General features: G+C 41.8%; 2 protein-coding genes and 1 long non-coding RNA gene across 7 annotated transcripts in view; 1 reads left to right on the forward strand and 2 right to left on the reverse strand.

Annotated features, from left to right (window-relative positions):
• The window catches only part of Map4k5 (mitogen-activated protein kinase kinase kinase kinase 5), a 92,536-nt gene extending 88,864 nt beyond the window's left edge, over positions 1–3,672 (reverse strand). The window contains exon 1 of the mRNA XM_063247454.1: positions 3,491–3,672. Within this exon, the coding sequence (XP_063103524.1) occupies positions 3,491–3,598 (108 nt within the window). The 5' untranslated portion in view covers positions 3,599–3,672. The remainder of the gene's footprint in view (positions 1–3,490) is intronic.
• Positions 3,673–4,159: 487 nt separating this feature from the next.
• The window catches only part of Atl1 (atlastin GTPase 1), a 93,639-nt gene continuing 70,513 nt past the window's right edge, over positions 4,160–27,285 (forward strand). For 2 of the 5 annotated variants that reach the window (XM_063247415.1, XM_063247425.1), the window contains exons 1-2: positions 25,241–25,276; positions 26,098–26,251. In XM_063247415.1, the coding sequence (XP_063103485.1) occupies positions 25,256–25,276; positions 26,098–26,251 (175 nt within the window). In that variant the 5' untranslated portion in view covers positions 25,241–25,255. Of the gene's footprint in view, positions 4,343–4,724; positions 4,744–19,507; positions 19,527–25,240; positions 25,277–26,097; positions 26,252–27,285 lie in introns of those variants that run through there. The other 3 variants (XM_003471924.5, XM_063247430.1, XM_063247437.1) reach the window with 3 other exon arrangements.
• On the reverse strand, positions 19,769–27,097 carry LOC134475764 (uncharacterized). Its single transcript, XR_010047004.1, has 2 exons — positions 26,890–27,097; positions 19,769–24,672 (listed from the first exon to the last, which is right to left on the reverse strand). It is a non-coding gene; the product is annotated as an uncharacterized LOC134475764 (long non-coding RNA).

Consider the following 27,285-nt stretch of genomic DNA (forward strand, 5'->3'; position numbering starts at 1 on the left):
AATCTTTCCTTTAGTATTTGGCTATAGTGATAAAAAGCTGACCAACCCACCAATCAAATAAAAAAAGGTAATATATCATGATTTCAGCAATAAATTAAGTCTAAAAGCCATTTGGGTAATACACTGGCTTAAAAGTAGGGAAAAAAAGAGCCAGTAATAAACCATACTAAATTATTAACTGTTTATTCTAGGTAACTTTCTAATACCTTTCAACAAGTGTTTATTAAGCTACAGCCCAGTGATACACAAGAGATAATCCTGTCCTTGTGAGTAAAAGACACCATACTTTTATAATAATTCAGTAAAATCATTAAAAGTTTTAAAAGTATACATCTAAAATACACATCTCACAAAAGTTAAAAATAGACGCCTAGAATTTCTCTGGAATCTAGACTGGAAACAATTTTGGTACAAAACTGGAGAAAAACTGCCCAAATGGTTTGTAAGGTGGCCTGTGAGCTTTTATCATTTGTTCTAGATCACTGTGGACAGAACATAGCAGAGACATTAGATTTTCCCTTCTTGTTGGCTGACTTAGAAATTGCTAATAATTACAAATAAAATTTGCTCAGCTGAAATTTAATCCTTCATCTGTACTTTACCACATTCCTTTTGTATTTTTTTCCCTTCCACCATTTCCTGCTCTAGCTCTCAATGATGTAGTCCATTTATCTAAATGAATCTTTACATTCTTTCTCTTCTTTCAGAGACAGCTAGTTTAAGATTGAGCTTTCCTTGCTTAGGAAGTTCCAAGCAAAGACAAGAGTTTCAGAGGGGATCTGTGGTTCTGGATAATGTTAAAAAAAAATTCACAAAGAACCCTGAGCTATAGTCCTTTTAAAAACTCCTGGTTTGTAAAAAAATTTTTAAAAGCAAGGATTATATTAAGAATAGTGACTAACTTAGTTTCACTATTCATCACTGCAGTTATTTTCAGTTTGTATTGTGGGTTGAAAACTTATCCCAAACACAATGATAAATAGTAAAATCACTGTAATTGTTTAAAGCTTAAAAAGTTCAGCACTATAGTATGAATTCACACGTCTTTAGGCATATTAAGCAGTAAACATAAATTGTAAAATTCCTCAGTATTTATGTTACTGAAAATGGATAAGCTACAAAATAATTTTTCAGAAATATTTTCCAGATAACTCGAATTGACATTTACAATGAAAACACATGTGCAAAGCATTGCTATAAAAAGCATTACAGGAATACACAAGCTATTAAATGCTAATTTAACTGTTATGATGTCAAAAACAGATGCTTAGAGAACTAGGTATCAGAATTACTAACATTTATTCATTTATAAATTTTAGAAAGCACATACACTGTGCCAGTTATAATTCTAGGCGCTACTAGAGGCAGTGTAGTGAATAATGCACATAAAAATCCCTACCTTCCTAGAATATTTAGTGGATTAAAACAAGAAAACACAAGTAAAACATTATGTTTGTGATAAGTGGAAAGAAAAAGGTTATGAAAAAAAGATGCAGAGTGTGTGAAATAAAGGAAGAAAGGAGCAAGCTAAGTAGCTATCTGGGAAAAGGTACTCAGAATAGAGGAAAGAATAAGGAGAGAGCACCAGAAGCATTCAAGAGGGAGGGGTTGAGGGGGGTAGAGCTTTGGGGAATTTAAATAAGGTTTTCAGGGACAGGAATGACAGCAACAGGGGCAGCGGTGGCTAGGGGGGTGACTCCAGGCAATTAGAACATAGGAAAACAAAAAGACAAGGAGACAGGCTTAAAGATGTTCAGGTATCCAAGGCTGACCAAGTGTCCAATGAGTATCCAGCGTACGTGTAAGTGTGCACAAGACTGTGAAGGGAGGGGATGGTGGACAGAGGAGAAGGGTGGAGGCAAAAGGCAGTGGTGTGCACAAGTGTGAGAGATAAATCATCTCTGATCCGATGGGAGTTGTGGGAAGAGAGATTCAAGACATGGAGGCATGAGGGTAAAAGGTAGGCATTACCTGTCCCTTTAATGCAAGTTTGCTCTCCCTGGCAGGAATAAAATCCTGCTCCAGAGAGTTACTTTAGTTGCTTTATCTATAAAGAAAAGAGGCAGGAATCTTAGGGTCTTTATGAGGAAAATACTCTCTTCCAATATTCATGTAGTAAAGAAAAAAAATATGCAAGAACTGGCATTTAGACTACTGTATAATTAACACAAACTAAACTGTTCTAATATGTAGTGAATCATAAGACAAACATGACCCAAAAACGAAAAAAAAGGGGGGGGGGAGGGGACTGAGAAGGAAAACAGGAATTTCAATTTTAAGAGGCATTCCATAAAATGGCTAATCCATAGATAAACCATGAAGAGCTAATCACATGCCACTTGAATTCAAAGGTATTCACAAGACAAGAGTTGGGACCTTGCTCACAGTTAAATAAACCGATACCTAGAAAGTGCCTAGTAGAAGATTTCATTTAAGGAGTAAGTTAATCTATTAGAGTTCATCTCAGAACGAAATAGTGCCAGAGCTACCTTATCACCACCTTGAGTTATTATTATTAATACGGAGGAAATGAAACAAAAGCAATTAAGAAGGAAGAAAGGATATTTTCTTTCCTTATTACTACCTAGGCAAAACAACATTACCCAGAGGAATTAATTACTCATATGACACAAGGCCATTTCAGCTACATGCAGGACTGCTGTTTGGAATAATGGATTACATATCACATGATCAAAACCTAATACATCAAGCTGTTGCAAAAAGCAAAGGAACTTTCTTCATATGTCTCTTTTTGAAACAGAATAGCATAAGGCAATCTCAATTTTTTTCCTCTTGAGCCTTCAAGAGCTCAGTTAATTTAGAGAATTGGTTTGCTCCTCTAAAATGTTTTTTAATCGTAAATGATTTGCCTTAATGCAACAGCATAACAAAAACAGCAGGTCGTGATTATGGAATGTTACCCCTTCCAAAAAAAGAGCTGCTGGAAGCAGGAAAACACCCAACAAATTTTAACATCGTATTTTAAAACATTAATCAGATACAAATGATCAAACGTCTACACGGGACGTTTGCACACCTATCCTTATGACTCAGTAGGAGACCGCTTACAGGTAAAAAAAAAAAAAATAGAAATAGGGTTTCTCAGTTTTTTTTTTTTTTTAAAGGCAAGCTCAACCATTAAAGCAAGCATTTTTTAAAAAAGCAAATCTCTGAAAATCAATATGCTTTCCAGTCCTGGTTCCCACGAAGCGTTCTCCACGCTAACACTGGGACATCCTTCCATACCATAAATAAGCCTTCAAACCACAAAAAAAGAACCACTGTGGTTTGCAACAGTGTGGTTAGTTCTGTTGGCTGCTCTCGATTTGTACAAGCCGCGATCGCAGGGAGCTGGGAACGGAGTAAAAGGCACCCGGGCCACTTCCTCCCCAGATGCAACAATAAAGCATCCTCCCCGCTGCCCACGCCGCGCCGGAGACCGGTCCGGTTCCCGGGACGCCGCCGACCACATCGGCTCGGCCGGCCTCACCTTATAGACGTCCCCGTAGGTGCCACTGCCAACCCTCTGGACGAGCTCGTAGTCTTGCTGCGGATTGCGCCTCAGGATGTCCGCGCCAGGCCGCAGAGGGGCCTCCATCTTCGCTCCCGGCCCGGCCCCCGCCGGCTTAGCCCGCGGCGTCCCGGTTCCCGCTAAAGAGGGCAAGCGGCGCCGCTTCCCAACATGGAGCCTCCGCCCGGGCTTGGCCTGCACGAGGGAACGAGCACAGGCGGTGAACGACCCAGGCGGCCCAGTGGCCGCTCTCCCTCAATCCTGCCGGCGCCCTCAGCCCGCGTCCGCGCCGCGGCCCTTCCCCCTCCACCGCCGCCGCCGCCCGGCCTCCCCGCCAGCTCGCCTGCCGGCCCGCCCGCCCGCCGGGGCCGTTCAGGGTCGGGGCCGGCTCCAGCTCGCTACCTGAGGGGGGCGGCCCCGCTCGCTCTTTGTTGAGCGCCGCGGCCCGGACCTACTTCCTCGACGGTGTCTGCGTCCTCCCCACACGTCCCGCCGCGCGCCCCGCGCCCGCCGCCGCCCCGAGCGTCCTCTCCGACACGGCCGCGGCGCGCACGGTCGCCGCTGCCGCCGCCGTACCACGCTCCCCACCCGGGGCTGCGTCACCGGGAGACACGTTCCCGGCCAGCGTGGGTCGGCGCCCAGCGGCCCGCCCGATCGCGCCGGCCGCGGGCCCAGAGTGCCGCCCTGAGGCCGCAGGCGGCCACGACACCCTCCATCCACCGGCCCGGCGCGCGCTTTCGGGGGACTCGGCTCCCCCACCCGCTCTGAGACTTAGAGACCGGGCCCCCTGGCTTTCGCGGGCCTCCGCCAAACCGTCTCCAGCCTCGGCAGGTACCCTGGGAGGGCGACGGGTAGAGGGAGGCGGGTGGGCACGAGGGCGTCCACCGCAGCCGGCCGCGGGCGGTGGGGAAAAAGTGGGAGGAGGGTGCGGGCCTGCTGAAGGTGCGGTGGGACTCCGGGGAGCCACCGGGGGACTCCGGGCTGACGCCGCCTGGCTCGCCCTGCCGCTCCTTCCGGTTCTGCAAAGCACTTCCAGCCGTGCCAGCGTGAGGCTGCTCTGCACACCTGTACGACCTGTCTTCCTGCAAGCCCCAATTCCTAGCAGGTTTCGATAGCTTTTGTCCCTGTTGAGCACAGCCACAGTACTGAACCTTTGATGGGATCGGGAATTCTGAGGAAGCAAAAACTGTCAGCGACTTTGATAGCCTGATTTTGGCTCTGCCTCTTCTTCAGTAAGTGACGTGGGGCAAAACATGTTATTGGCAACATCTCAGTCCTTATCTGGAACTCCAAGAGGATAAGAGTTTGCATTTGACTCCCAAGAAAGCGTCCATAAAGCATTTTTGCAGGATTTTAAGGGGGTTATCAAACATAAAAGGTTTTTGAACTACTTAATCAAAATATTGAACAGAAGTTTGAAGGAAGTAGTTTGGCTGATATTTCCCAAGCTATTTCTCAATTTCAGTTCCAGTCTTGTCCTGGAGGTAGAAATTAGGTTGCCAACTTTAAGTATACAGGTGAAATTATTTCTGGAGCCCAATAGAGATTTCTCAATTACAACAAAAAGTGAGGTAATACCCTGCTGAAAAAATCACAAAAGAACAAGTTGCAGATATTGATAAATGGATTTGAACATCTAATTCATTTGGTTTGGGGAAAATACATATTTTATGGTTGATAATTGTAATCAATTGTGTAATGCAGAAATTAAATTCACACCTAAAAACCACAGGGAATATATGTATTTTCTTGTGCTCCATGCACAAAGGGCACTTATTTAGGGAACATAAGTAAGCCCAGGCTTACATGCTCATGGACAAAGCCTATGTGTTTGCTGCATTGAAAAAAAATCGTTGAACAGTTCCGTCTTTCAAAGCTTTTTGGCACTTATTTTATGGGTACATAGTTTTGGCTTTGATGACTCAAAATCTCTTCGAATGTTCTGTTGGTATCTTTGTACTTGCTTACTCTCTTGGACTCATTTTTAGGTTTATGCCCGATAGCCCTATAGGCATCAATCCTTTTTCTAGTCTGGACTGTATCTATTCCTATTATAACTGCGTTATTCTGCACGGAATTTAAGGCAACATACAGAAAACGTATACTTGTTTTTACACAAGATAAAAATAAGTGAGGAAACTGAACTGAGCTTATAGAGAAGGAAAACAGGAAGCCAGAACAATGCAAAAAACTGGCCAAAGTGGAGGGTTTTGTATTGTTTTTGAGTTAAAGATGAACCAGGTTTATCAAGAGAGAGGCACTTCTTTTCTACATGCTAAGACTTCATAAAAATTTACCTCATGAGTCTTCATAAAGTGGAAATTCGAATGTCCAGTTTGAAACAAGGATAGATATCCTCTTACAGTCCTTTAAGCGTATTACTCTTGAGACACAACATTTAAAATGAATTAGGCAGTGAAATTTTTGAGGTCACAGGCTTCAAGATGACCCTGAAGTGCAGATGTTTTATGTTGCCATAATGGCAGACCCATAAGCTTTGATCATCAACCCAGAAACATTGTGGAAAAAGTCAAGATTCTGCGTGGTGGTTTAACAATGTCTGCTATGATCATTATTTTACTTGTACCACAAATGATGCAAAGAGGAAAACATTTACTGTATATTAACTCCAAAAGAATTTTAAAGCTTTTAAAATACAGAGTAAGTTAATTTTAACAAAACCAGTGATGTGGGTTGGTTGGTAAAGTGAATAAACTTGATTTTGCATCTTAAACAATTAAGCACATAATTCCAAGGTGAGGGTTATATGATAATAAACTATTAATAGACACTTCTCAAAAGAAGCACAGAAGGCTAATAAATACATGAAAAAATGTTCAATATCTCTGGCCATTAGAGAAATGCCAATTAAAACAACACTGAGATTCCATCGTGCTCCAGAAAGAATAGCTATCATCAAGAAAGCAAATAATAACAAATACTGGCCAGGTTTCAGGGGAAACCTTTCTAGTTTGTGGGAATGTAAACTAGTTCAACCACTATGAGAATCTGTAAGGAGATTCCTCAGAAAACTAAAAATAGAAATTTCATTCAACCCAGCTATTTCCCTCTGAGATATTTTCACAAAAGAATTAAAAGACATATCATCACAGGCAAATGACTGCCAATCTATTAGGTATCAGATGTGTTGAGTTTGTGTCTCAACAACCCAAAACTGGTTATGAGGACAAAGGAAACTGAAAGTAAGAAAATTTTATTGAGACAAAAATCCTGAGAGAAGGGATCCTGAAAGTGGGTTGTCATGTGTTTGTGAGAGGGTAATTTACACAGAGAATCATAACTTGGGTAATTGTGGGACAAATTGACCTACAGGATTACAAGTATTGTAGCTTAGCTAATAATATTGATCCAATAGCGAAATGAGGCATTACTAAGGTTAGTTCATCTATAACTTTTACAGTAGAGAAGTCCAAGGCATTTTGGTCCAAGGACAGGAATATGGGTCAGGGGATTTTGATCACCCACCTTTGTACCTAACACCTTATCTAGGCTCACTGGATCAGGTGGTGCTGATGAGCATGCAATTTTAAGCTGTGGCCTGTTTCTGGGGAGGCTTGTAGGCCTGGCTTTCTTTCCGTTTGTCCTTACACACAATTTTGATGTGTCTCCTCTTTTATACTGACTTTTTGGAGGGCCTGGGCCCTCTCTGACTGCCTCTTAATTTTTATCTAACTAAGCTGTCTATAATATTTCAGAGATACACACATACACCCGTGTTTATAGTAGCACAACTCATAATAGCTAAATCCATCAACAGAGATTCGAATAGATAAAGGAAATGTGGCATTTATACACGATGAAGTACTACTCTGTCATAAAGATAAATGTGAGATATCTGTAGGAAAATGGATGTAGCTTGAGATCATAATGTTAGAGTAAAATAAATCACACAGAAGCTTAAACATTGAATGGTCTCTCTTGTATGAGAAACCCAAAGTATAAATAATTAAAGAATAAAATAAAAGATATAAGGAAAAGGGAGACAGATCTTTTGCAAAAGAGGAGAAGACCAATAGATAGAGGAAGGAGAAAAAAAGGAGGGGAAGGGGATGAGAAAAGAACTAAGATGTGTTGCGTACGTGTCCCAACTCCCCACCTAGAGTGTAATCATTATGTACTGCACACATGTACCAATAAAATTAAAGCAACAATAGTATATTATTGTAGCTAACCTTACAATAAACTCTTACAAACTACCCAATTTTATAATGACAAGTCATAGAATATAAGTGAAAAGTGACATAGGGGCTGGAGGTTTAGCTCAGCGGCATAAGTGCCTGCCTTGCAAGCAGGCAGTCGTGAGTTTGATCCCCGGTACCGATAAAAAGGAAAAAGACAAAAAAAAAAAAAAAAAAAAAGTGAAAAGTGACATAATAGGCCTTTCATCCCAAACTGATTATCGTGTGCTTTTAGTGTCTTCAGATTACTGGATCATCTTAATAACTTCATAATACCTGAATATAAATATTTTTAATATTTTACTCTTACCCACATAATAAAATATAGTGGTTTGCTCTATGCTTTGTAGTGTTTTACCCTTCTTTCACAGGTCTTTAGTAAAATATACAAGCTAATCTGTGACCTTTAGTTTCGTCTTTACCTTTAGCCAAGGCTAAAATGAACACACAAAAAACCTGAGATTATAAATTTTCTTTATTTTCTATATAGCTAAGGTTCACAATTTATTATTCAAGAGAAAATAGCTCATTAAAAGCTTCAAGTATAATAAGGAAGAGCACAAAGGCAATAATTTTAGTCTATGGAATATATAGGGTTAGATAACATGATTTCATGATGAATCTTCCAGCATAAATTAGTTATAAAATATAATTTTTGTGATGGGACTGAATGCTACATAGATTTGTTACATGTAAATCATTTAAATGTTGGAAGGCATTGCCAGAATTATTTGGATTTTCAAACAGTTGGTATTAAAATATTATTTTTGTTACTCATCAAGCTTTTTGTGTGTTGAGGCAAAACCTCTGTCTTCAAAGTATAGGTCAATTCTATATTGTTTTGGACTTGAACCAGGACTTGGACCTTACTCAGAATCAGAATCAGGTCATTATGAGGAGTGATTTAAGAAAAGGTGAGGAAAACAGTGCACATCCATGTTTTATAATGCTTGGATTGATTTTCAAATGTGTTAAGAAACAGTTTCGCTTAATCATTATCAGAATGATTTTAAGGTTTACATGAAAATTGGTAGGCAAGTTTCTATATTTAACTTGCTGAATGGTTCTATCTGCAAATTCAGTAGATAAGAAAAATTACAAATATTCCTGTGCTGTTTCTTATTAGCTTCCTCACTTTGTAGTAGGCAGAATGTTCTGAAGGGAACCCGAAGTTTGCCTGCGCCTTACGTAGGTGAGTGTTGTGAACAGAAGAGGCCACAATGCTGACTGTGGCCTTCCTGCAGCTGCATCACTCTTACAGGATGCCTTGTGAACATCTGTCCTTTTGAAGATGGGGAAGATGACAGTAGCTTCCCAAAAAGAGATCCTCAAAGCATCCTTCAGGGATGGAGTTACTCAAATATCTAATGACTGTACAAACTAATTGTCAAGATAAAGAAGCAATAATATTCCATAGCATAGAGTGGCACCATAGTTACTCAAATAATCATTAGTAGTGTACAAGATGGAGAGTCGGTAGAGAGCACTGTACTGGAACGTCAATCTTTAGTACTTAGCTGCTGTGATGATGATAATTAACTAAAATTGTGGCATCATTTAATTGTTTTGACTGCTTTTCTGAGCCCATAACCTACACAGACAAATAGTCTTAAGTTCCATATTTAAGGCATGAGTAGAAAATTAGAAAGTTTCCTTGGCAGCTTTGAAGAAACCCATTATTTCTTATAGCTGTCAGCCAGAAATGGCTGAGCATCAAGCCTGGGGTCTGACTGTACAGGCTGTGGAGGTGCATTGTCAATTAAATGTGAGGCCTGGTTCTGTTATGCTAAGGTAAGGGCACCAGCAAAGACGGTTTGGGACCCTGTGACGTGGATGCAGATGTTTGAGCAGATGTAAATGAGGATGAAAATATTGGGCAAGAGTAAGAGATTCAGCATACTCCAAACAGAGAAGTAAAAGGACAGGTATTAGAGGAGAGAGTTTATATAAGGAAGGTATTACAGAATCTTACTAAATACTTAGTCATGCTTTTTTCTATATCACCTCCAGGAAGGTCCATAGAATTTACTTTAATCAAGACATTGAGGGAAGGACACAAACTATCCTTGAACAGCTCTTTGGTGACTGTCTTTACTAGGTTGGAGATGATGAGGCCACCATGAAATGGTGAGATCCTGGTAAGAGAATCAAAAACATGTTCAGTACAGTAACTATGATAACCCTCAGAAAGATGTGATAACAAAAGTGTTTTGGATGTGGGAGTGGTGGTCTACTGATCCCCAACTCTCTAGGACTGAATAAAAACAATGATCTTCTTAAGTACTATTTGATGTATGTAATCAGAAAAATTCTAGGACTGACTTAATGAAGTTACTTAATAGAAATCCTTGAGACATATTTTTAATTTCTAGTTTTAAGCCAATTCACAAACCTACAGTCCTCTAATTAAGTGGGAACCCACTACCTTAGGGAAAGGACCCTGCAGTACAGCTGGGTATACAAAGTGTTTCTAAGGCTGTTTCCAGAGGGACTTGTTTGACTTTTTACTAGAATGACTAAACTGAAGAATGTGAAATTCTCATACTGTCTGGATACTAGTAGGTATTGACCCTGAAGAAGAATCCCTGCAGTTTCAGAATACCACCAAAATTCCAGTGAGCAGAGCAGAGCAGAATTCCAGTGATTTAAGAAAGTCAGATATAAATCAGGTATGGTGGCACATGCCTACAAGTTTGAGCCCAGCCTGGGCAACTTGGCAACTTTACAAGACCCTATTTCAAGAAAGTAAAAAAGGCAGGGAGAGTTGGGTAAGGATCCTAGACCTGTAACTTTTTGCAGAGGCCTCAGTTTCAATTTAAAAAAAAAAAAGCAAAAGTGTAATCTTGGTTAAAACCCATTGCATAATAGACTAGTAAGACTAAAGATCCATTCTGGGGTTATTTTTCTAGTTCTAAAATGTATATGAAATTGGATACATTGAGTAGCAGAAACATGACATGTAGTATACAAGTATGAAAACGATTGAGAAATTTTCACATTCCTCTGGGATATTCTGATTGATAGGGCCAAGTTTAACCTCCCCAGCTAACCTTGTCTGATTCCAAAATACAGAATCAAAATTAAACTTGGTCACTGGGGAAATTGCAGACATTAGTGGCATCATTAACCATCTGAAAGATACAGCTTTTTCTTTTTTAGTTCATCTGTTTGGCTTATGCAGTAGTGGTTAGCCAGTTTTGTGTTGCTGTGGTAGAATGCTGTAGACTAATTTATAAAGAAAAGAAATTTATTTTTTACAGTTACAGAGGCTGGAAGTTTGACATTAAGATGTGTTTTAGTTACTTGCTCATTGCTGAGACAAAAATACCTGCCACCCATACATTAAAGAGGGAAAGGTTTATTTTAGCTCATGGTTTGTAATGTTCCAGTCCATAATGGGCTTGAAGGCAGAGCAGCAGGCAGAAGGGCATAGCAGAGGAGCATCATTCGTGGTGTGGCAGGTAGTAAGCAACGAAAGGGATCAAGGGAGGGTGAGGGATATATATCCTCCAGGCCATGCCCACAGTGCCATGGCCTTTTCCTATCGGGCTTCACAGCCAGCTGTAAACCCAGCGGGACTAATCCAGTATTGCACACCCACAATCCAGTCACCTCCCCCTATTAGCACATGAGACTTTTGTGGGACATCTAGAAAATTAATAACAGATCCCCATATCTGGTGATGGCCTTCGTGTTGTGCTATCTCTTAGCAGAAGGGCAAGATATCACTGGGGCATGCAAAATAGAGGGAATGGGAAGAGGAGCCAACCTGTCCTTTTGTAAGGAACCCACTGCCGAGATAATGACATTAAACCATTTATGAGGCAAAGCCTGACTACTACCTTCCTCTTAAAGGTCCCAGCTTTTAATTCTGTCACATTACAGATTGTTTTTTAGCACATGAACTTTGGGGGACATATCTGAACCACAGCAAATAGCCACATTGACTATGATGGTGCCATCCTCCAATGAGACCTTTACTAGAGCAAATCAGTACAACATGTTGCACCTGGAGTGTAGCTGTTGACTCAAAACCCAGATTGACTTGTCCAGATTGACATCAGTAAGACTAATCGGAAGCAGTTTGGTTTTAGATGACTGTGATTGCACTGTCATCTTGTCTGTTCTATGATACAGTATCATTCTAGAGATGATTACTTATTATCTGTTTTCTTATTACCCACAGGAACACTGTGATAGTCTTATTGTGATGATATTATGAAAAGGGACCTGGTGAGCAGGAAACAGCAACCATCCTAGATACCTTAGACTCTTGGGGGTCCAGGGTGGGTGTCGTGATGTGTGTTAAGCAAGAAGACTGGATGAGCACAGAAGTTTGGGGCCAATATAGACAGCATTGAGAGAACCCTTAAAAACTCACCAACCATGGTGGTGTATGCCTATAATCCCAGCATTCAGAAAGCTGAGGCAGGAGGATCACTGCCAGTTCAAGGCCAGCCTGGGCTGCATAGTGACTGCAGGACCAACCTGGATTACATAGTGAGACCTGTCTCAGATAAATAAATAAAAATTTTAAAAAGAAGGAAAGAAAAAGAAAAGAACCAAATAAAAAAAAAGATTTATATCAGAGGATGAGATAGAACTCAGTTCCGGGACCAGCCATGTTACTGAAATTTTTGACACCAGGCGGCATTGTGGTGCTATACCTTATATCTACCTCAAAGAAAAATGCACAGTTCTTGGTTGACCTGCTTGGGTTTTGAAGACAGTGTACTGCATTTGCTGATCTTAGATCCATTTACCTTGTAATTGATGAGCCTTCAGTTTTTACTGGCCTTGGAACAGCATAATGCCCTACAGATCCATGCTATCATGCAAGTGGCCCTGACACTTGAGCTGTGGACTCAATAGACAAATTGAACATGGACTGCAGAGATCCATTGTCAAATCCAAGAGCACACACTGGGGTAGCCTGAGCTGGAAGGCACATGTAAATTACATGGACAAACTTCCATTGCACCTGCCCTTATTAGTTCTTTGCTGTCTTTTTTCCCCCAAACTCATGTTTGTGGACTCAGCCAGTTAGCCAAGGAAGAAAAATTTAAGGCCTGGTTTATGAATAGTCCACATGGTATTCTAGCACCAATTTGAAGCAGCCAGCTACTGAGTTATGATCCTATTCCATAATGAGGTAGCCCTGAAAGTGATTAAAGAAACCCTCTCAGTGGGCATAACAGTCCATTTAATTGTCAACTTTTGATAGGAAGAGAAGTTGGCTTTAAATACCAATAGGTTGATTGATTCATGATAGCTCACAGATTGGTTAACAATCTAGAGATAAAATTTGTGACAAGAAGGTCAGTACAAGAGGTACAGTGGATGATTCTCTACCCTTGTACAGTGGATGATTCTCTAAATTGCCCAAAATGTGAAAACATTTGTGAACCACATTACTTCTCACTAGAAGGCATCTATCTTGGTTGTTACGGTGGTCAACTTAATGCCAGCTGGATTACATCAGCATGCATTGAGAGAAGATGCTCCACCTTGAGGAAGGTTGCCAGGATAAATAGGTGGAAAAGAAGAGAGGTGTTGGGAGGGATTGAGGTGTTAAGGAGGCATTATGGGTTCTCCTACAAGTTGCTGTCTGAGCTGTTGGTTCTCTGCTTTGGTCTTCACATCGAGCATTGCTTCCTGGCTCCGGAGGGGAAGACATGTGCTGCCTGGTCTCCAGGATGAATTCGTCACCCTGCTTCCTGGCATGTACCCGACTGTGCTTGTCCTCGGAGGAGCTCGGGGCCTCTGTGTCACTGAGGACAGCTGTGGTGCCTTTCAGGACAGCCCCGCTCTTTGTTGTGAGTGTGACTTCTCGGCTCCAGTGTAGAACCTTCATCCTGCTGGCATAGACTTTCTGGCTTCCACCGCTGACCCTTGGGTCTTCCTGGCACAAATCCGTAAAAGAGACTGGCGTGAGTCCTTTTTGCGGGCTCTGGACTTCCAGTTGGACTCATGGAGGCGTTGTCCTGAGCTCTGGGTTTTTATCTGGACTCATGTGGGACATTGCCATGGGGTTTAGACTCTTGACTAAATAATCTATGTCGTTGGTGTTGCAGATAGATTTCCTGCATTCTCCGGTGTTAACTTCTGGTGACCATTATAAAAATATTATAAACTCCATGTCCTGATCTGAATTGTTCTCTGTGTACAACCCCTGACTACAACACTTGGTAATCAGTTTTCAGGAGGATTTGCCCTACAGATGTCAGCCGTCCTGCTTACCAGTCACCCCAGAGCCTGCTGGGTGGGCTCGTCGTATGGCAGTAGGAATTGGGCTAGGAGTGGATTGAATAACTCGGACCTCTACTTGGTAATTCAGGTGTAATTTAGCCATTTAACATAGCAGATGCCGTTGCAGAGACTCAGCCATGTGGGTGGCAATTTCATGACACTAGCTTCCTTCCACTGTGGAAAGGAAAAACAGTTTGTCTTGCTAGGAATGGGTGTCTATCCAGAGACAGGTTTATCTTCCCCACCTGTGAAGCTACAACGAGTACCACAGTAACTGACTTACAGACCATCTTACTTCATGACAGTGCGTCACAAACAGCATTATCGTAGCCTCAGCGCAAGAAACTGATGACTGCGAGGAAAATGTGGCAGCCCAGTCAGGCCCACGGAGTTAACTGATCTCAGCTCAAACTCATCACTCAGGTACACTACTCAGAGTGTAGGAAAGGTTGCTGAAGGGTCAGCTGGGGTGCTGCCTGAGAGGCGACTCCTCAGAGGATAATGGTAGAAGAGTTGACCCTGTAGCCACCTTACCGTGCATTCTAAATGCGTGTTCTAAATGCGTGTGCCTGGGCATTCAAGGACGGGTAAACATGGCTCTTCCATCATTCCTAATAGCTCTCTGAAAGGATTCTTGTCTCTATAGAGCGCCTTCTCTATGGTTTTTATAGAGAGCCCACTCTGGGCTCGTTGCCATCTGGACCAGTCTGTATTTGTAATCCCAGGGAAAAGTTATTGGAATTCCAGTAAGAAATTCCACTCTACCATGTCCAGTGCAACCCATAGCAAGAATAAAGAGATAAACAGTCAGAGCAATGGCTAACCAGAACAAAGGCCCTTACCAGGGCCAAACTTGGGTTTTATTAATTTGTGAAGTGGGCAGTGGCTTGGGGTTGAGTGACTGTGAGGATGGAGGGAAGTGGTGAGTACTGTATGTGGGGCTAGGTAGGAGGCACAGTAGCATCTCTGCAACATGCAGAGAGAGGTTTGCAGAAAGACTACTGGGATTCCAGTAACAGTAGTTTCCAATTGTTTTTTTTTTTTTTTTTTTTTTTGTCTTTTTCCTTTTTATCGGTACCGGGGATCACAACTGCCTGCTTGCAAGGCAGGCGCTTATGCCACTGAGCTAAATCCCCAGCCCCTCCAATTTTTAAGGAATTTGCATAACATGATTTGAGGAAGCACTTTGTCTTTTTAGTGTGCTTCAGCTTTGATGTCTGGGCTTAATGCCTTGAGACTTCACAGGTTCTTTCTGGAGCCTCAGTCTCAGCCAACAGCAAGGCATCTCTTGACCTAGCTCATGCATACTAGTTGGGAGCTACAGGAGGGGCATCACTGACCTATCCCATTGCTTCAGAGGCCTTGACTAGACACATCTGTATTGCTTAAAGTCAATTGAGGGCGTAAAGTATTATCCTAGCCAGCTCTATAAGGCCAGGTTTAGCCAACATGGAGACAAATGGTCTACTTTCAAGGAGAGCTGTTGAGTGGATCTCCACAATTTTATCTCTATAACATTGGACTTGGTATGCTTCCAGAAGCACAAAGAGCTTTTTAACGCTGATAGGTGTTTGTGGTGCACACTTGTAATCCCAGCAACTGGGAGGTGAGGCAGGAGGATCCTTGTAAGTTTGAGGCCAGCGTGGGCTGCAGAGTGAGTTCAAGGCCATTTTTTTTTTTTTTTTTTTTTTTTTTTTTTTTTTGGTCTTTTTCGTTTTTATTGGTACCAGGGATTGAACTCACTACTTCCCTCCATCCTCACAGTCACTCAACCCCAAGCCAAAAAAAAAAAAAAAGGAAAGGAAAAAAAAGAAAAGCAGAGCACTACAATCCTTAAACTTTTGTGTACAGAAAAAGATCAGTCCTTTCTATAAAAACTACATAGAAGAAAACAATGAGGATTTCCCTATAGCTGATTTTTTTTCTTTTTTTCTTTTTCTTTTTTTTTTTTTTTTTGTCTTTTTCTTTTTTTATCGGTACTGGGGATTGAACTCACGACGGCACACCACTTGCAAGGCAGGTGCTTATGCCGCTGAGCTAAATCCCCAGCTCCTATAGCTGATTTTCTTTTCTTTTCTTTTTTTTTTTTTTTTTTTTACTTATAAACTTTTTTTTTATTTAAGGAGAAAAAGAAAAAAAAACAGAAAAAGGGTACAAGTTATACAGAATTTCAAAAAAAATAAACAATAGGAAATCACTAGTTAATAGATGACATTGTTATCTTAGAAATAGTTGTTCAAGTTACAAAATTAAAGCATATAAAGTGGACTTTCAAACAACTCAGTAATATGGTTCTCTATCTTATGCTCTTAAACATATATGCAGTTATATCCTTTAGAGCACTTTCTTTTCCTTTCTTTTGTACAATGACAATTACACATTTTGGGTTTTATTACTCCCACAGTTCTTATTACTTTTTTTTGAAGAGAGCAAAATCAAATGTGACAGAACAGAGTCAGTCAAATCAAAAGGATGGACATAATAATGTAAAAACAAAAAACTAGGTGATCAACAGTGGTTACCATACTGCCTCTTGCTATCTTAAAAAGAAATTGCCTATATCATCAGTTATAATAAAATTGAACAAAACAGTAAAGAATAAAGCCAAAACATTGGAGACATTACAGGACTTTAAAAGATAATAGTCAACTGGAATGGGCGTCATAATGAATCTTACTGTCTTTACAGTTGTTGCCTATACTTTTGAACTTGGTACTATCAAGCAAAGCAGAATAGAGGAAAATCAGTCAAAGCAAGATGGTGAGGGCTATACAGGGTTTCAAATCAAGTTAATAGGAAATCAAAGTGGATTACTATAATGTATCCTGCTTTTTAAATATTTTTCCCTTAATTAAAAAGATAAAAATAAAAAAGTAAATAATTAAAAAAGAGACTGAGATAAAAGAGGGCATAACAGCAAAACAGTGCAGGTCAAAGCATAACTATTTAAGCAAAATAGTGTTTCACCACAAGATATACTGACATAAAAGTAGTTAATGTAGTGTCTCTTTCCTTGAAATCTTTGAGTATAACTTCGTATACTGTAGCACCAAACATATCAAGACAATGTAAAACCATTCAAGAGGATGACAGTATTACAGTATTTAGAACCAACTATCAGAAAATGAACAATGGTTTCTGTATAATCTCCTTGTCTATAAAAGTTTTTGCTTATATTATCACATATAATAAAATACAATAAGATACAACTTGTTAAGACCGATGGAGACAGAAGAATAAAAGCTTGATGGGACTTCAAAGCAAGATGATACTAAATCAGTACTAGCTATTATGATGTCTTGTTTTCTCCAAAATAGCTGTTCTCTCTGCCTCATTTCTGTTGAGCTCTTTTTCTGTCGTTTGTTGTCAGTTTGTCTTCTTCATTTCGCTTTCTGCTCCATTCATTGTGGCCTCTCTGCCACTGTTTCTGAAGTCTTCTTATTTTCCTTTTTTAGAAAATACTGCAGGATACTGCAGTATTTTCTGTAGAGTTGAATTGGTGGTTGCAAATTCCCCTAGTTCCTCTTTATCCTGGAAGCACCTTGTTTTTCCATCAATTTCTAGGGACAGTTGTGCAAGATATATCAATCTTGGCTGGAGGTTGTTATCTTTCAAAGCTTGAATTATTTCCCCCCACGCTCTTCGTGATTTGATGGTTTGTGCCGAGAAGTCTGCTGTAATTCTGATGGGTGTTCCCTTGTAAGTGATCTGTTTCTTGTCTATGACGGCTTTAGTATTCTGTTCTTATATTGGATTTCTGGAATTTTGATTATTATTTGCCTGGGTGTAGCTCTGTTTGGGTTGTAGGTGGCTGGGGTCCTGTATGCCTCATACATCTGAGTATCTTTACCTTTTGCTAAATTAGGGAAATTCTCCTGGATTATTTCTGTGAATAGCTTTTGTAGTCCATTTGTTTGTGTCCCTACTTCTTTTATGTTCTTAATTCTTAAGTTATAGATCCTCTTATCATTTTCTAGCCTTTGTATTATTGCTGTTTGTTTTCTTGTTATTTTTAAGAAGTTTTTCATTTCATACTCCCATATTACAAATCTGCCCTCCAATTCAGATAATCTATCCTTAGTTTCTTTCAAGCTGTTATGCCAGCTTTTGATAGAGTTTTTAGTTTCCTGGTAATCTCTTTGAACCTGCTTCACGTATTCTATGTTTTCTCTATTTTCTCCATCAAGCAATTCTCCCCTTTTTTTCTGTTCTTCCACTCCATCATCTGTTTTTTCTGGGGTGGTGCTTAGCGTTTCTCTAACTATTCTGCTTATATCTTGCTTTATTTCATTAAATACTTCATTTTTAAGCTCGTCTATGAGGCTCTGGAGATACCGCTTTATGTCTATTGGTGCTGTGTCTGATACTGCATGTTTTCTGTCTTCCTTTGCATTTCCCTTTCCTGGATCAGTGTTCTCAAGATTCAGGACTGAGGACCCTTTCTTGTTGCTTCCTCTTCCCATACTTTTTGTTCCTTCTATAGAAGTGAATGTAGGAGGCCCAATTTTTTTCTCTTTTTTGGTTACAGTTTGTTTGAATTGTGCTGTCTAGGTGTTCCCGCCCACTGCAGTGTACTAGGGAGACACAGACCTGGGCAGCCTCTGCTGGGCCTGCCCCTCCAGGTCAACCTACTGAAGGCTTCACTAGGGTGCACCTCCAGGCACTGGGATCTGGTTTGGGCTAGCCTACTGGGTCAGCGGCATCATGCAGGCCAGGCACTCCCCACCAATCCCGCTTGAGAGGGGAATATGCGACTAATGTCACTGCAGCGCCCGGTTCTGGCAAGCCTGCCCAGTCCCAGTATGTCCTTGATGGAGTCTCCTACTCTATGAAAGGGTCCCCGTTCTCCTCACTCACTGCAAGTTGATGTAGGGCTCCCTGCTGGTCCCACTCTCAACTCCGTTCGCAGATTCCCGCTCACAGAGCTTTCACGTGTCTCTCTCCCTGCCCTGCAGATTTGGATGCAACAACGGCAGCAGGAAATTCAAATCGCGGCTTCCAGTGGTGCGGGTTCTAGCTTCCACGCTGAGATTTTATCTGTTCCTGTTATAGCACCAGGATTGGATTTCCAGTTGTTTTCTGTTAGCTTAGTTCATTCCTGGGTCGTCAGGGTGTATCTCCCCTTGCTTAGGACTCCTCGTACTGCACCATTCCTGGATTTTAAGCGGGGTATCTCAGAGAGCCTTCGTAGCTGCTGCTATCTATCCACCATGTTCTTCCTCTATAGCTGATTTTCTTAATAGCAATGGTGAAGAGGACAGGTGTTTGTTATTTGAAGAATTTAGATGAATCTGCCACATTAAAAAGCTTAGTGCTGAGTCTGTCCCTGAGATAGCTGATTGTCAGCCCTGATCAGGGGGACAACAAAGCAAAGTTTTGAGAGCCTAATGTGCAAGACTCCTTGTTTATGAAGTTTGTGGAATTTACTATGTAAGAATTATGGAACCATCCCGGAATGAAGATTCTTGAGATGCATTATTGCGCTCCTTGCTGAAGAACCTGCTTGACATTCAGAACGTGTCCATTCCTTCTCCCAGGAAGCCAGCTAGCGTGGGCCCTTAAGAGAGGTAGGAGAGGCAGATTGGCTCTTCTAGGTTGTGCAGGTCCTCACTTCCACTGACATAGGCTCATGTTTCAGACACGTGGGATTATTCAAGGTGGTGATCCTTTGTGAGGAAAAAACCCAACAGGCACATGACTGCCTTTAAATATTTTACCTTTGGTCCAGTTGTAAATAGACATCATAAATATCAAGTTGTATACTCATTTGTTAAAATCTGAATCACTGTTCATAAAATCAAGATATGGGTAGTTCTCTTGCATATTTATTGTTCATCGTTCTTAGTTTCTAATATCATTATTTGAAGTTAATGAAATAAACCAACCAACAAATGGGAGTTGACATGTTTTAAAAGCCTTAGTACCCAAGGGACTTCCCCATATTATACAGCCACAATTCTATTAAATAGGAAATTGAAACTATCACCTGGTCATCTCGAGGTCTCCAGACCACTGAACCAATAGACGGGGACATCGTACTGGTTTGGGTGTGCAATCCTAATGACCACAGGGAACTTGGTGGTTGTCCCACAGAGGAAACGGGAAGAGTATCTCTGGAATCCAGGCATGCAGCAGAGGGCTGCTGACTGTTTACATTACTGGACAGTGGGAACCTGTGGCCACCCAGTAAAGTGACCACTAAGGACTTAGAGCCTATGGGAGCAAAGTTTTGGTCATGCCACCACATCAGGTGTTAGGAGAGGGAAATGGCAAATGAAAGCACTGATTATCACCCTGGGTATTGGGCGCAATACATATCTCCTCTCCTCTTCCCTTACTGTTGGAATCACAGTTTTGTTGATCTTTGCCCTGTGGCCATGTCCACCAGTAGGTTGAAACCTTCCTCTAGCTCATGCAGGGTGAGGGAAATCATGATTGGTCCAGCTCAGTGGTGGAGAACCTGTGGCGCACCAAAGCCCTGTCTGTCAGTACACAAGCCAAGTCACCCCCACTGAGATTTGACAGATTATCAGCATGCATATAACAGGGATACATTAATTGTGCAAAAGCACACCAAATGCAGAGTTTTACCTTTCAAATCATTGAAAACTCTGTTCTTGTGGTTTTTTTTTAATACACAAGATGTTAATGTATGAGTTGTTTTTTCTGAACTAAACCTTAGCATTCAGGTTTAATTACAGTACAGTGTTGGCACTTTGTGATAAATATGTGGGTTTTGGGTTGCAGTTTAGGCACTCAGTCTCTAAAATGTTTGCCATCACTATCTAGATTTATTTCTCTTGTTAAAGGAAGGCTTTAGGCTTGGACAATTCTAGACAGTGACATGTGAGGTAGAGCCTGGTGCAATGCTTCTGGAAGCTAGTCTTGCTTTTGAGAATGTACACAAGAGGCAAGTTGCCTTTTCTATCTCTTGGCGTGGTTATCTGCCCCTGATGACACTGGCAAATGCTGTTTTGGGGCCCATGATAGTAGCCAGAATTGGAAAAGAAGCCAGCACATTGAGGACCGCAGACTGCAACCTTGGTCCTTGTGACAAAGTCTGAGGGTTGTTTTCCAATGTCTGTTTCCCTTCTTTCTCTAGTATTAAACTAATTACTTATTTCAATTCAGTGTCACAGTAAATTCTATCCTCCTTCTCTTCCTTTCCTTGTTGCAACTTTATCCCCAACCGTGAGAATGTCAGTGCTCATTATGTAACATACATTTGTTCAATCCTAACCATACGTAAAGTAATTTCATAACCTCTAACCTATATATGCTGGGACCAAAAAATCTTAAGAGTACAATACTTGCGTAAAGTTCTTTTGTCCTTATTCTTGTAGCATACAGTAAAAGTATTATTTTCTAAATTCCTCAGGTTTTTTATTTCTATATCCTTCAATGTACTTAAATATTATTTACCTGTAATACAGTTGGATTCACTTTTTAAAAGACTGTATGCAGTTCTTTTATTTCTCTCTATGGCCTGGTTAATATTAGTTGTTTATTTATTTTGGAGAATGTGAAATAGTCACATAATCTTAAGAGCTAAAGTTATACCAGCAAGTTATATCTAGAAAAGTGTCTGGTACCCTGCTATCCTGTTCCCGTTCCCCCATTGTTTCAGCCTGTTCCTCTCTCCTAGGTAACCAACCTCATTGGCTTCTAGTTTATCCTTGCTGTATTTATTTTGCACAGATGCAAAGAAACTTTTTCTATACCTTTTCGTTTTGTATGGGAAAGGTGTATTATTAGGCTTTTGGTTTTCTTCCATCTACAGACCAGAAATTCCTTTATCACTTCATAAAGATCTGTATTCTTGTCTTATAGCTATGTAATATCCCACTGCAGGTTTATTATAGTATTTTTAACCACTCTTCTGCTTAGACTTTAGCTTGTCTACAGTATTTTACATTTTAAAAATTATGCAATAAATAACACTGTATATTTGCATTTTCAAATTGTTGAAACTATTTTCTCAGTTTATTAGATGTGTGATTTAAAAAAAATAAATGTGTTCTAATAATGTGGATAACAGAGCAGTACGTAGCAATGTCCAGAAAGAGACTTCAGCTACCAGTAAGCATACACTAGCATTCAGATCTTGATTTCTAAATACCCTTTTTCATGATAAGGAGCTAGGTATCTCAGAGGAATGATAATTCTAGTTCTGAGGTAGGGAAAATATTAGGAAAACTTGAAATGTTTCCTGGTGCCAGAAAACAAGGAGATGCTTGAAGGCAAATTAGGCATATGTAAGGGGTACATAGGAGCTGACTCAAAGGGGCTCTTATTTGGTTAGTTTAAGGAATATGAGCATTAAAAAGAAAAAGGACAGTAATGAATAATACAGTCAAAAATTGTTTTTACGATTTCATTAACTCACATTGATACTCGATAAAGGTTAAAAAGTAAATGGGAGCTATAAATTATAAAATATAAAAGAAATTGTAAGATTACTTAAAAATTCCCATTTGAAATAAATACTGTGAAATTGCTTCAGGCAAGGATACCAGTGGATGCTAAAATCATTAGTTGAAAATTTGGCCAACAGTACCAAAAAACCCCCCAAAAGCCAACGTATCAGAGGTATTTACTGAAGCTTTTGTGTAATACACAGTCTTGGAGTATTTTTCTGATGACTACTTATTTTTTTTCTTTTTTCTTTTTATCGGTACTGGGGATCGAACTCAAGACCGCCTGCTTGCAAGGCAGGCATTTATGCCGCTGAGCTAAATCCCCAGCCCTTGATGACTACTTATTAATTACAGAGGGAAGGTGTTTTTTAAAAAGATCAACTTTCAATTTTGAATAGATATTGAATTATATCCTTTTCTTTTCCTCCCCCTCCCTGTTCCTCCTCTTCCTTCTCCATCTCCACTTCCTTCTAGAATCCGTAACAGCAGAATCCATTACAGGAATCCATTATACTTATTTTTTTAAATGAAAGGGCCTTTTAGTTGGAATGGGAGCTGAGAATTAGAGTAAAGGAATACAGAGTGAAGTAGACCATGCTACGTTTTGCTCTGTGAATTCAGTTCATAGGTAGAGGGATGAGATAATTTGTCTTCCAGGGTTCTGTTAGTGTTGGGGAATGCCGTTCTGTTGAACATGGTCTCCTTTAAAACTATAATGTAAGCTTGGGTTACAGTGTTCACAGTGCTGAAGTAACCAGAACAGCTACCCTGATTCCGCAAAATAAAACCTCCCTGGAAAGTAAGACCTCACCTGATTTTTCAAGATGTGTATAATATAAGCCCTCCTCCAAAAATAAACCCCTGTTGTAACACATGATGCAAATATCAAATTAATGCGTTCCTGGGCATGGTGGTACACATTTAGGAGGCTGAGGCAGGTGCATCATTTTGAGTTTGAGACCAGCCTGGGCTTCAAAATGAGTTCAAGGCCGGTCTTAACTGCATCATGAAACTGTCCCAAAACAGCAAAAATAATAATAATATTGCATTAATACTTAAATGATAATATAAACTATAACTAAGTAATTGTAAATACCCAAGTGAGTGCCCTTTGATGAGAAGTAAACACCCATGTAAACAAATGCGCTTGAAACTGCCAAGTGACCATTCAGAGTACTGACACATGCACAAACAACATGCATGCTTGTTGTAGTCAGGGGTTGTACACAGAACAATTCAGATCAGGACATGGAGTTTATAATATTTTTATAATGGTCACCGGAAGTTAACACCGGAGAATGCAGGAAATCTATCCGTAACACCAACGACATAGATTATTTAGTCAAGAGTCTAAACCCCATGGCAATGTCCCACATGAGTCCAGATTAAAAACCCAGAGCTCAGGACAACACCTCCATGAGTCCAACTGGAAGTCCAGAGCCCACAAGAAGGACTCACGCCAGTCTCTTTTACGGATCATGCCGGGAAGACCCAAGGGTCAGTGGTAGAAGCCAGAAAGTCTGTGCCAGCAGGATGAAGGAGCTGTGCTAGTGGGATGAGGGTTCTACACTGGAGCCAAGAAGTCACACTCACAACAAAGAGCGGGGCTGTCCTGAAAGGCACCACAGCTGTCCTCAGTGACACGGAGGCCCCAAACTCCTCCGAGGACAAGCACAGTCTGGTACATGCCAGGAAGCAGCGTGGTGAGTTCATCCTGGAGACCAGGCAGCACATGTCTTCCCCTCCGGAGCCAGGAAGCAATGCTCGATGTGAAGACCAAAGCAGAGAACCAACAGCTCAGACAGCAACTTGTAGGAGAACCCATAATGCCTCCTTAACACCTCAATCCCTCCCAACACCTCTCTTCTCCACCTGTTTATCCTGGCAACCCTCCTCAGGTGGAGCATCTTCTCTCAATGCATGCTGATGTAATCCAGCTGGCTTTAAGTTGACCACCAGTTTTCAAACCATAACAATGCTTGATCATAAATGGATGTGGTTGTGACTAATACGAATCTTCATAATTCAACACATTGTGTGTTGTAGCAGATGTACTTAATGTACTCCTGAAATAAATGTTTTCTGAATTTTGGTGCCTGCAGTTTTTGTCACTTTTGTGTAGATCATCATTCTGAACTGTCAGTACCTTTGTTGCCACTCCTGACTGGTCAGTCTTCAGTTAACACTTGAGTGAATGGGGACTCTGTGAAGCCCAGCCTGCAGGAGGTTGTGACTTGGGTGAAGAACTCATAGGGTAAAATCACTGACAGCTGTATCACCATGTTCTACACACAGCCTACATGAACAAGAAGTGCTTGTTTAAGGAGAGGGCTATTGTTGGATACAAGAGACTGGGGTCAATGGATCTATAGGAAATGGAGTCCCAAGAACTTCAGGCTGGAATTCAGAGTTTGGAGAGTTATGACAGTGCTCCAAAAATAGACTAAATTTAGTACATTTAGTATTTGACTAAATGTAGAATGTTGTACTTGTAATAATATGTCCCCTAAATATAAGCCATATTGCATCTTTTTGGAGCAAAAATTAGTAAAATACACAGTTATGTACGTGGTGGGGGAAGTACAGTAACTGCAGTATGGAATGCAGTAGACAGTTTGCTTTTTAAGTGTCCGTGGGAAGACAAAGTGGCAATAATGGAGGGCAGTCATGAGCTCATCCTGTGATGATTCCCTGGGTGTATAGATTTGGGTATCAGCAGGGAGGTCGTATCTGAAACCATCACAATGAATTGTGTTAAGAGAATGTGGAGAGGGGAGTTGCTTGTGGTGAGCAATAAGCAGAAGGCATGGATCCAGTCATGAAGCTAGCAGTGGTCTTCAGGGGAGAACTGATCAGTGCAGAGTGTGGGCAGCAGCCAGATGGAAAAGACAACTGAGGAGGTAAAGAATGAGATGATGAAGTAGTAGCATGAAGGGACTGTGTTTTTAGAAAGCCGACAACCAAGTTTGTAGGCAGAAAGAAAAGAGGAAGAAATTCGTATTTTTATATATATATATATGTATGTATTAGAAGTATGACCTGCTTTTCATTCAAAATTGTCTGTAGCCTCAATGGCTGCCAAGATCCACCCAGACTATGTAGTATGATTTTCTGCAAATATTTGCTGTTGGACTAAAACTCCAGACCTCACCTCTGCAAATTGAGTGGGAAATGTTGCCCACAAGGTGTTGAGCCAGTTATAGATTATGATGACTCTCCAGCTTACATTGCTCTTCTTGATATAAATTTTGATTACCTACTTTAAAAATGTAAGCCTGTTCAGTATACATATCAGAAGTACATAACACCCTTTTTAATAACATGACCTAGCTTTTAAAATGGAGGGGAAAAGACGCCTGGTGCATAAATATAGATTATTTTAACCACTTCAGCAGTATCAATGTCACCAGCATGTATATGCCTATAGTCCTAGAGGAAGCAGGTATTTGAACATCCAGAATAGTGCAGTGCATGGTGTGTGTGCCTTTCACTAGGTAGTGCTGTCAGATTCGCTGAGAGGGTGGGGACGAGGGAGTGCTGTTTATGTGTGTGTGTTTTCCATCAGAAATGTTGCAGTACATCGTCTGTCACTGTCTTTGCACTCCGGGGTGGGCTGAGGCAGGGAGGGAGTGACGCTGGTGTTTGTGTGAACTCGGGCTTGTGATGCTGAGCTTGGTTCATCCGCTTTCTCCTCCCTTCCCCTCCCCACTCCTTCCTCTAGCGCCACAGCAACATCCTTAGAGTCTCAGCAAGCTGCGCCCAGCGCGGGCACAGAGCCTGCCACCGCCAGCCACAGCCAGTGCAGTGCCAGCGCCTCGCCGCCCCCAGCCCACCGACCACCATGGCCAAGAACCGCAGGGACAGGAACAGTTGGGGTGAGTAGCCCCCAGGAACTTCTGCAGCCCGCGCTGGGGCTTCTGAGGACCCCAGGAGGGCCCAGCACTGCTCGGTGCCAGCGCCCATGGCTGGGAGGGGGCTGCCTCCCAGCTGCACCGGCTGGGGCAGAGGAAGCATGGCCGAGTGAAGCCCGGTGATCTGCTGGGGGCGAGGGCTGCGGCCGCAGGGTGCAGACCAGGCCTCTGCGTGGGCCCCTCGCCTGTGCCCGCCTCCGCCCAGCATTTGGACAGCACCCACCCAATGCCTGTGGGCACGCTGGGTTCCACCTCGGGACGGGCTGGAAGGATGGCGACGGGGTGGGCAGGGGGGCTGTCTCTGCCCTGCCGAGAGGGGCCATCATCCGACCTCCAGCAGGCGGAGCCTCAGCCCCTCTTCCCGGCGCGTGTGAGCTCCGGCCAGCGTGGTGGAACAATGAGGCGGGCGCACCAGTCGGGAAAGGGGTACCCTCTTGGGAGGCCCTGCTGCAGTACTTTTTTTTAAATTTGGGGTTTGAATGAGGGGATTTTGGGGAAAGGAAAGCAAAGTTGCAGTTTGTAGCCTCTTGCGCCACCCGGACCTGCTACCCTATTCAAACCCCGCCAGCCCTCCGCCCCGTGGCTTTGTTCTTCAATTTTACCTTTTAGAGATGCTGGGCTCATGATTCAGCACCAGGCCGAGGGGTGGGGAATGGAGCGACTAGGCCCAGTGGGTTCACAAGTGGGTGGGCGGTGCTCACGCACACGGAGAACAGTGAGCGCACAGCGCAGCGGTGCAGGAGGAACCGGGCCCCACCCGCTCTGCCGCTCCAGACCGGGTTCTGGATCTGGATGGTGCGTGTGGGCGGGTTGGGCAGTCCTTTGAGCTTTGGACTCCGGATTTCTTGCAGTCTTAATGCTTAATTTATCTGCAGTCTAGGAACCAAAAAGCCATTTTGCTAACTGAACCAGGGCGGCCTCAGGCTACTGTGGTTTAGTGGACAGAGAACTATTTTGTTAGCGTTGAATTGTTATTGTTTTGAAGTTCACACCCTTCA

This window comes from Cavia porcellus, unplaced genomic scaffold (genome assembly GCF_034190915.1).
Source record: "Cavia porcellus strain 051 isolate PalLab524CR breed Dunkin Hartley unplaced genomic scaffold, mCavPor4.1 scaffold_1, whole genome shotgun sequence".
Taxonomy (NCBI): Eukaryota; Metazoa; Chordata; class Mammalia; order Rodentia; family Caviidae; genus Cavia; species Cavia porcellus.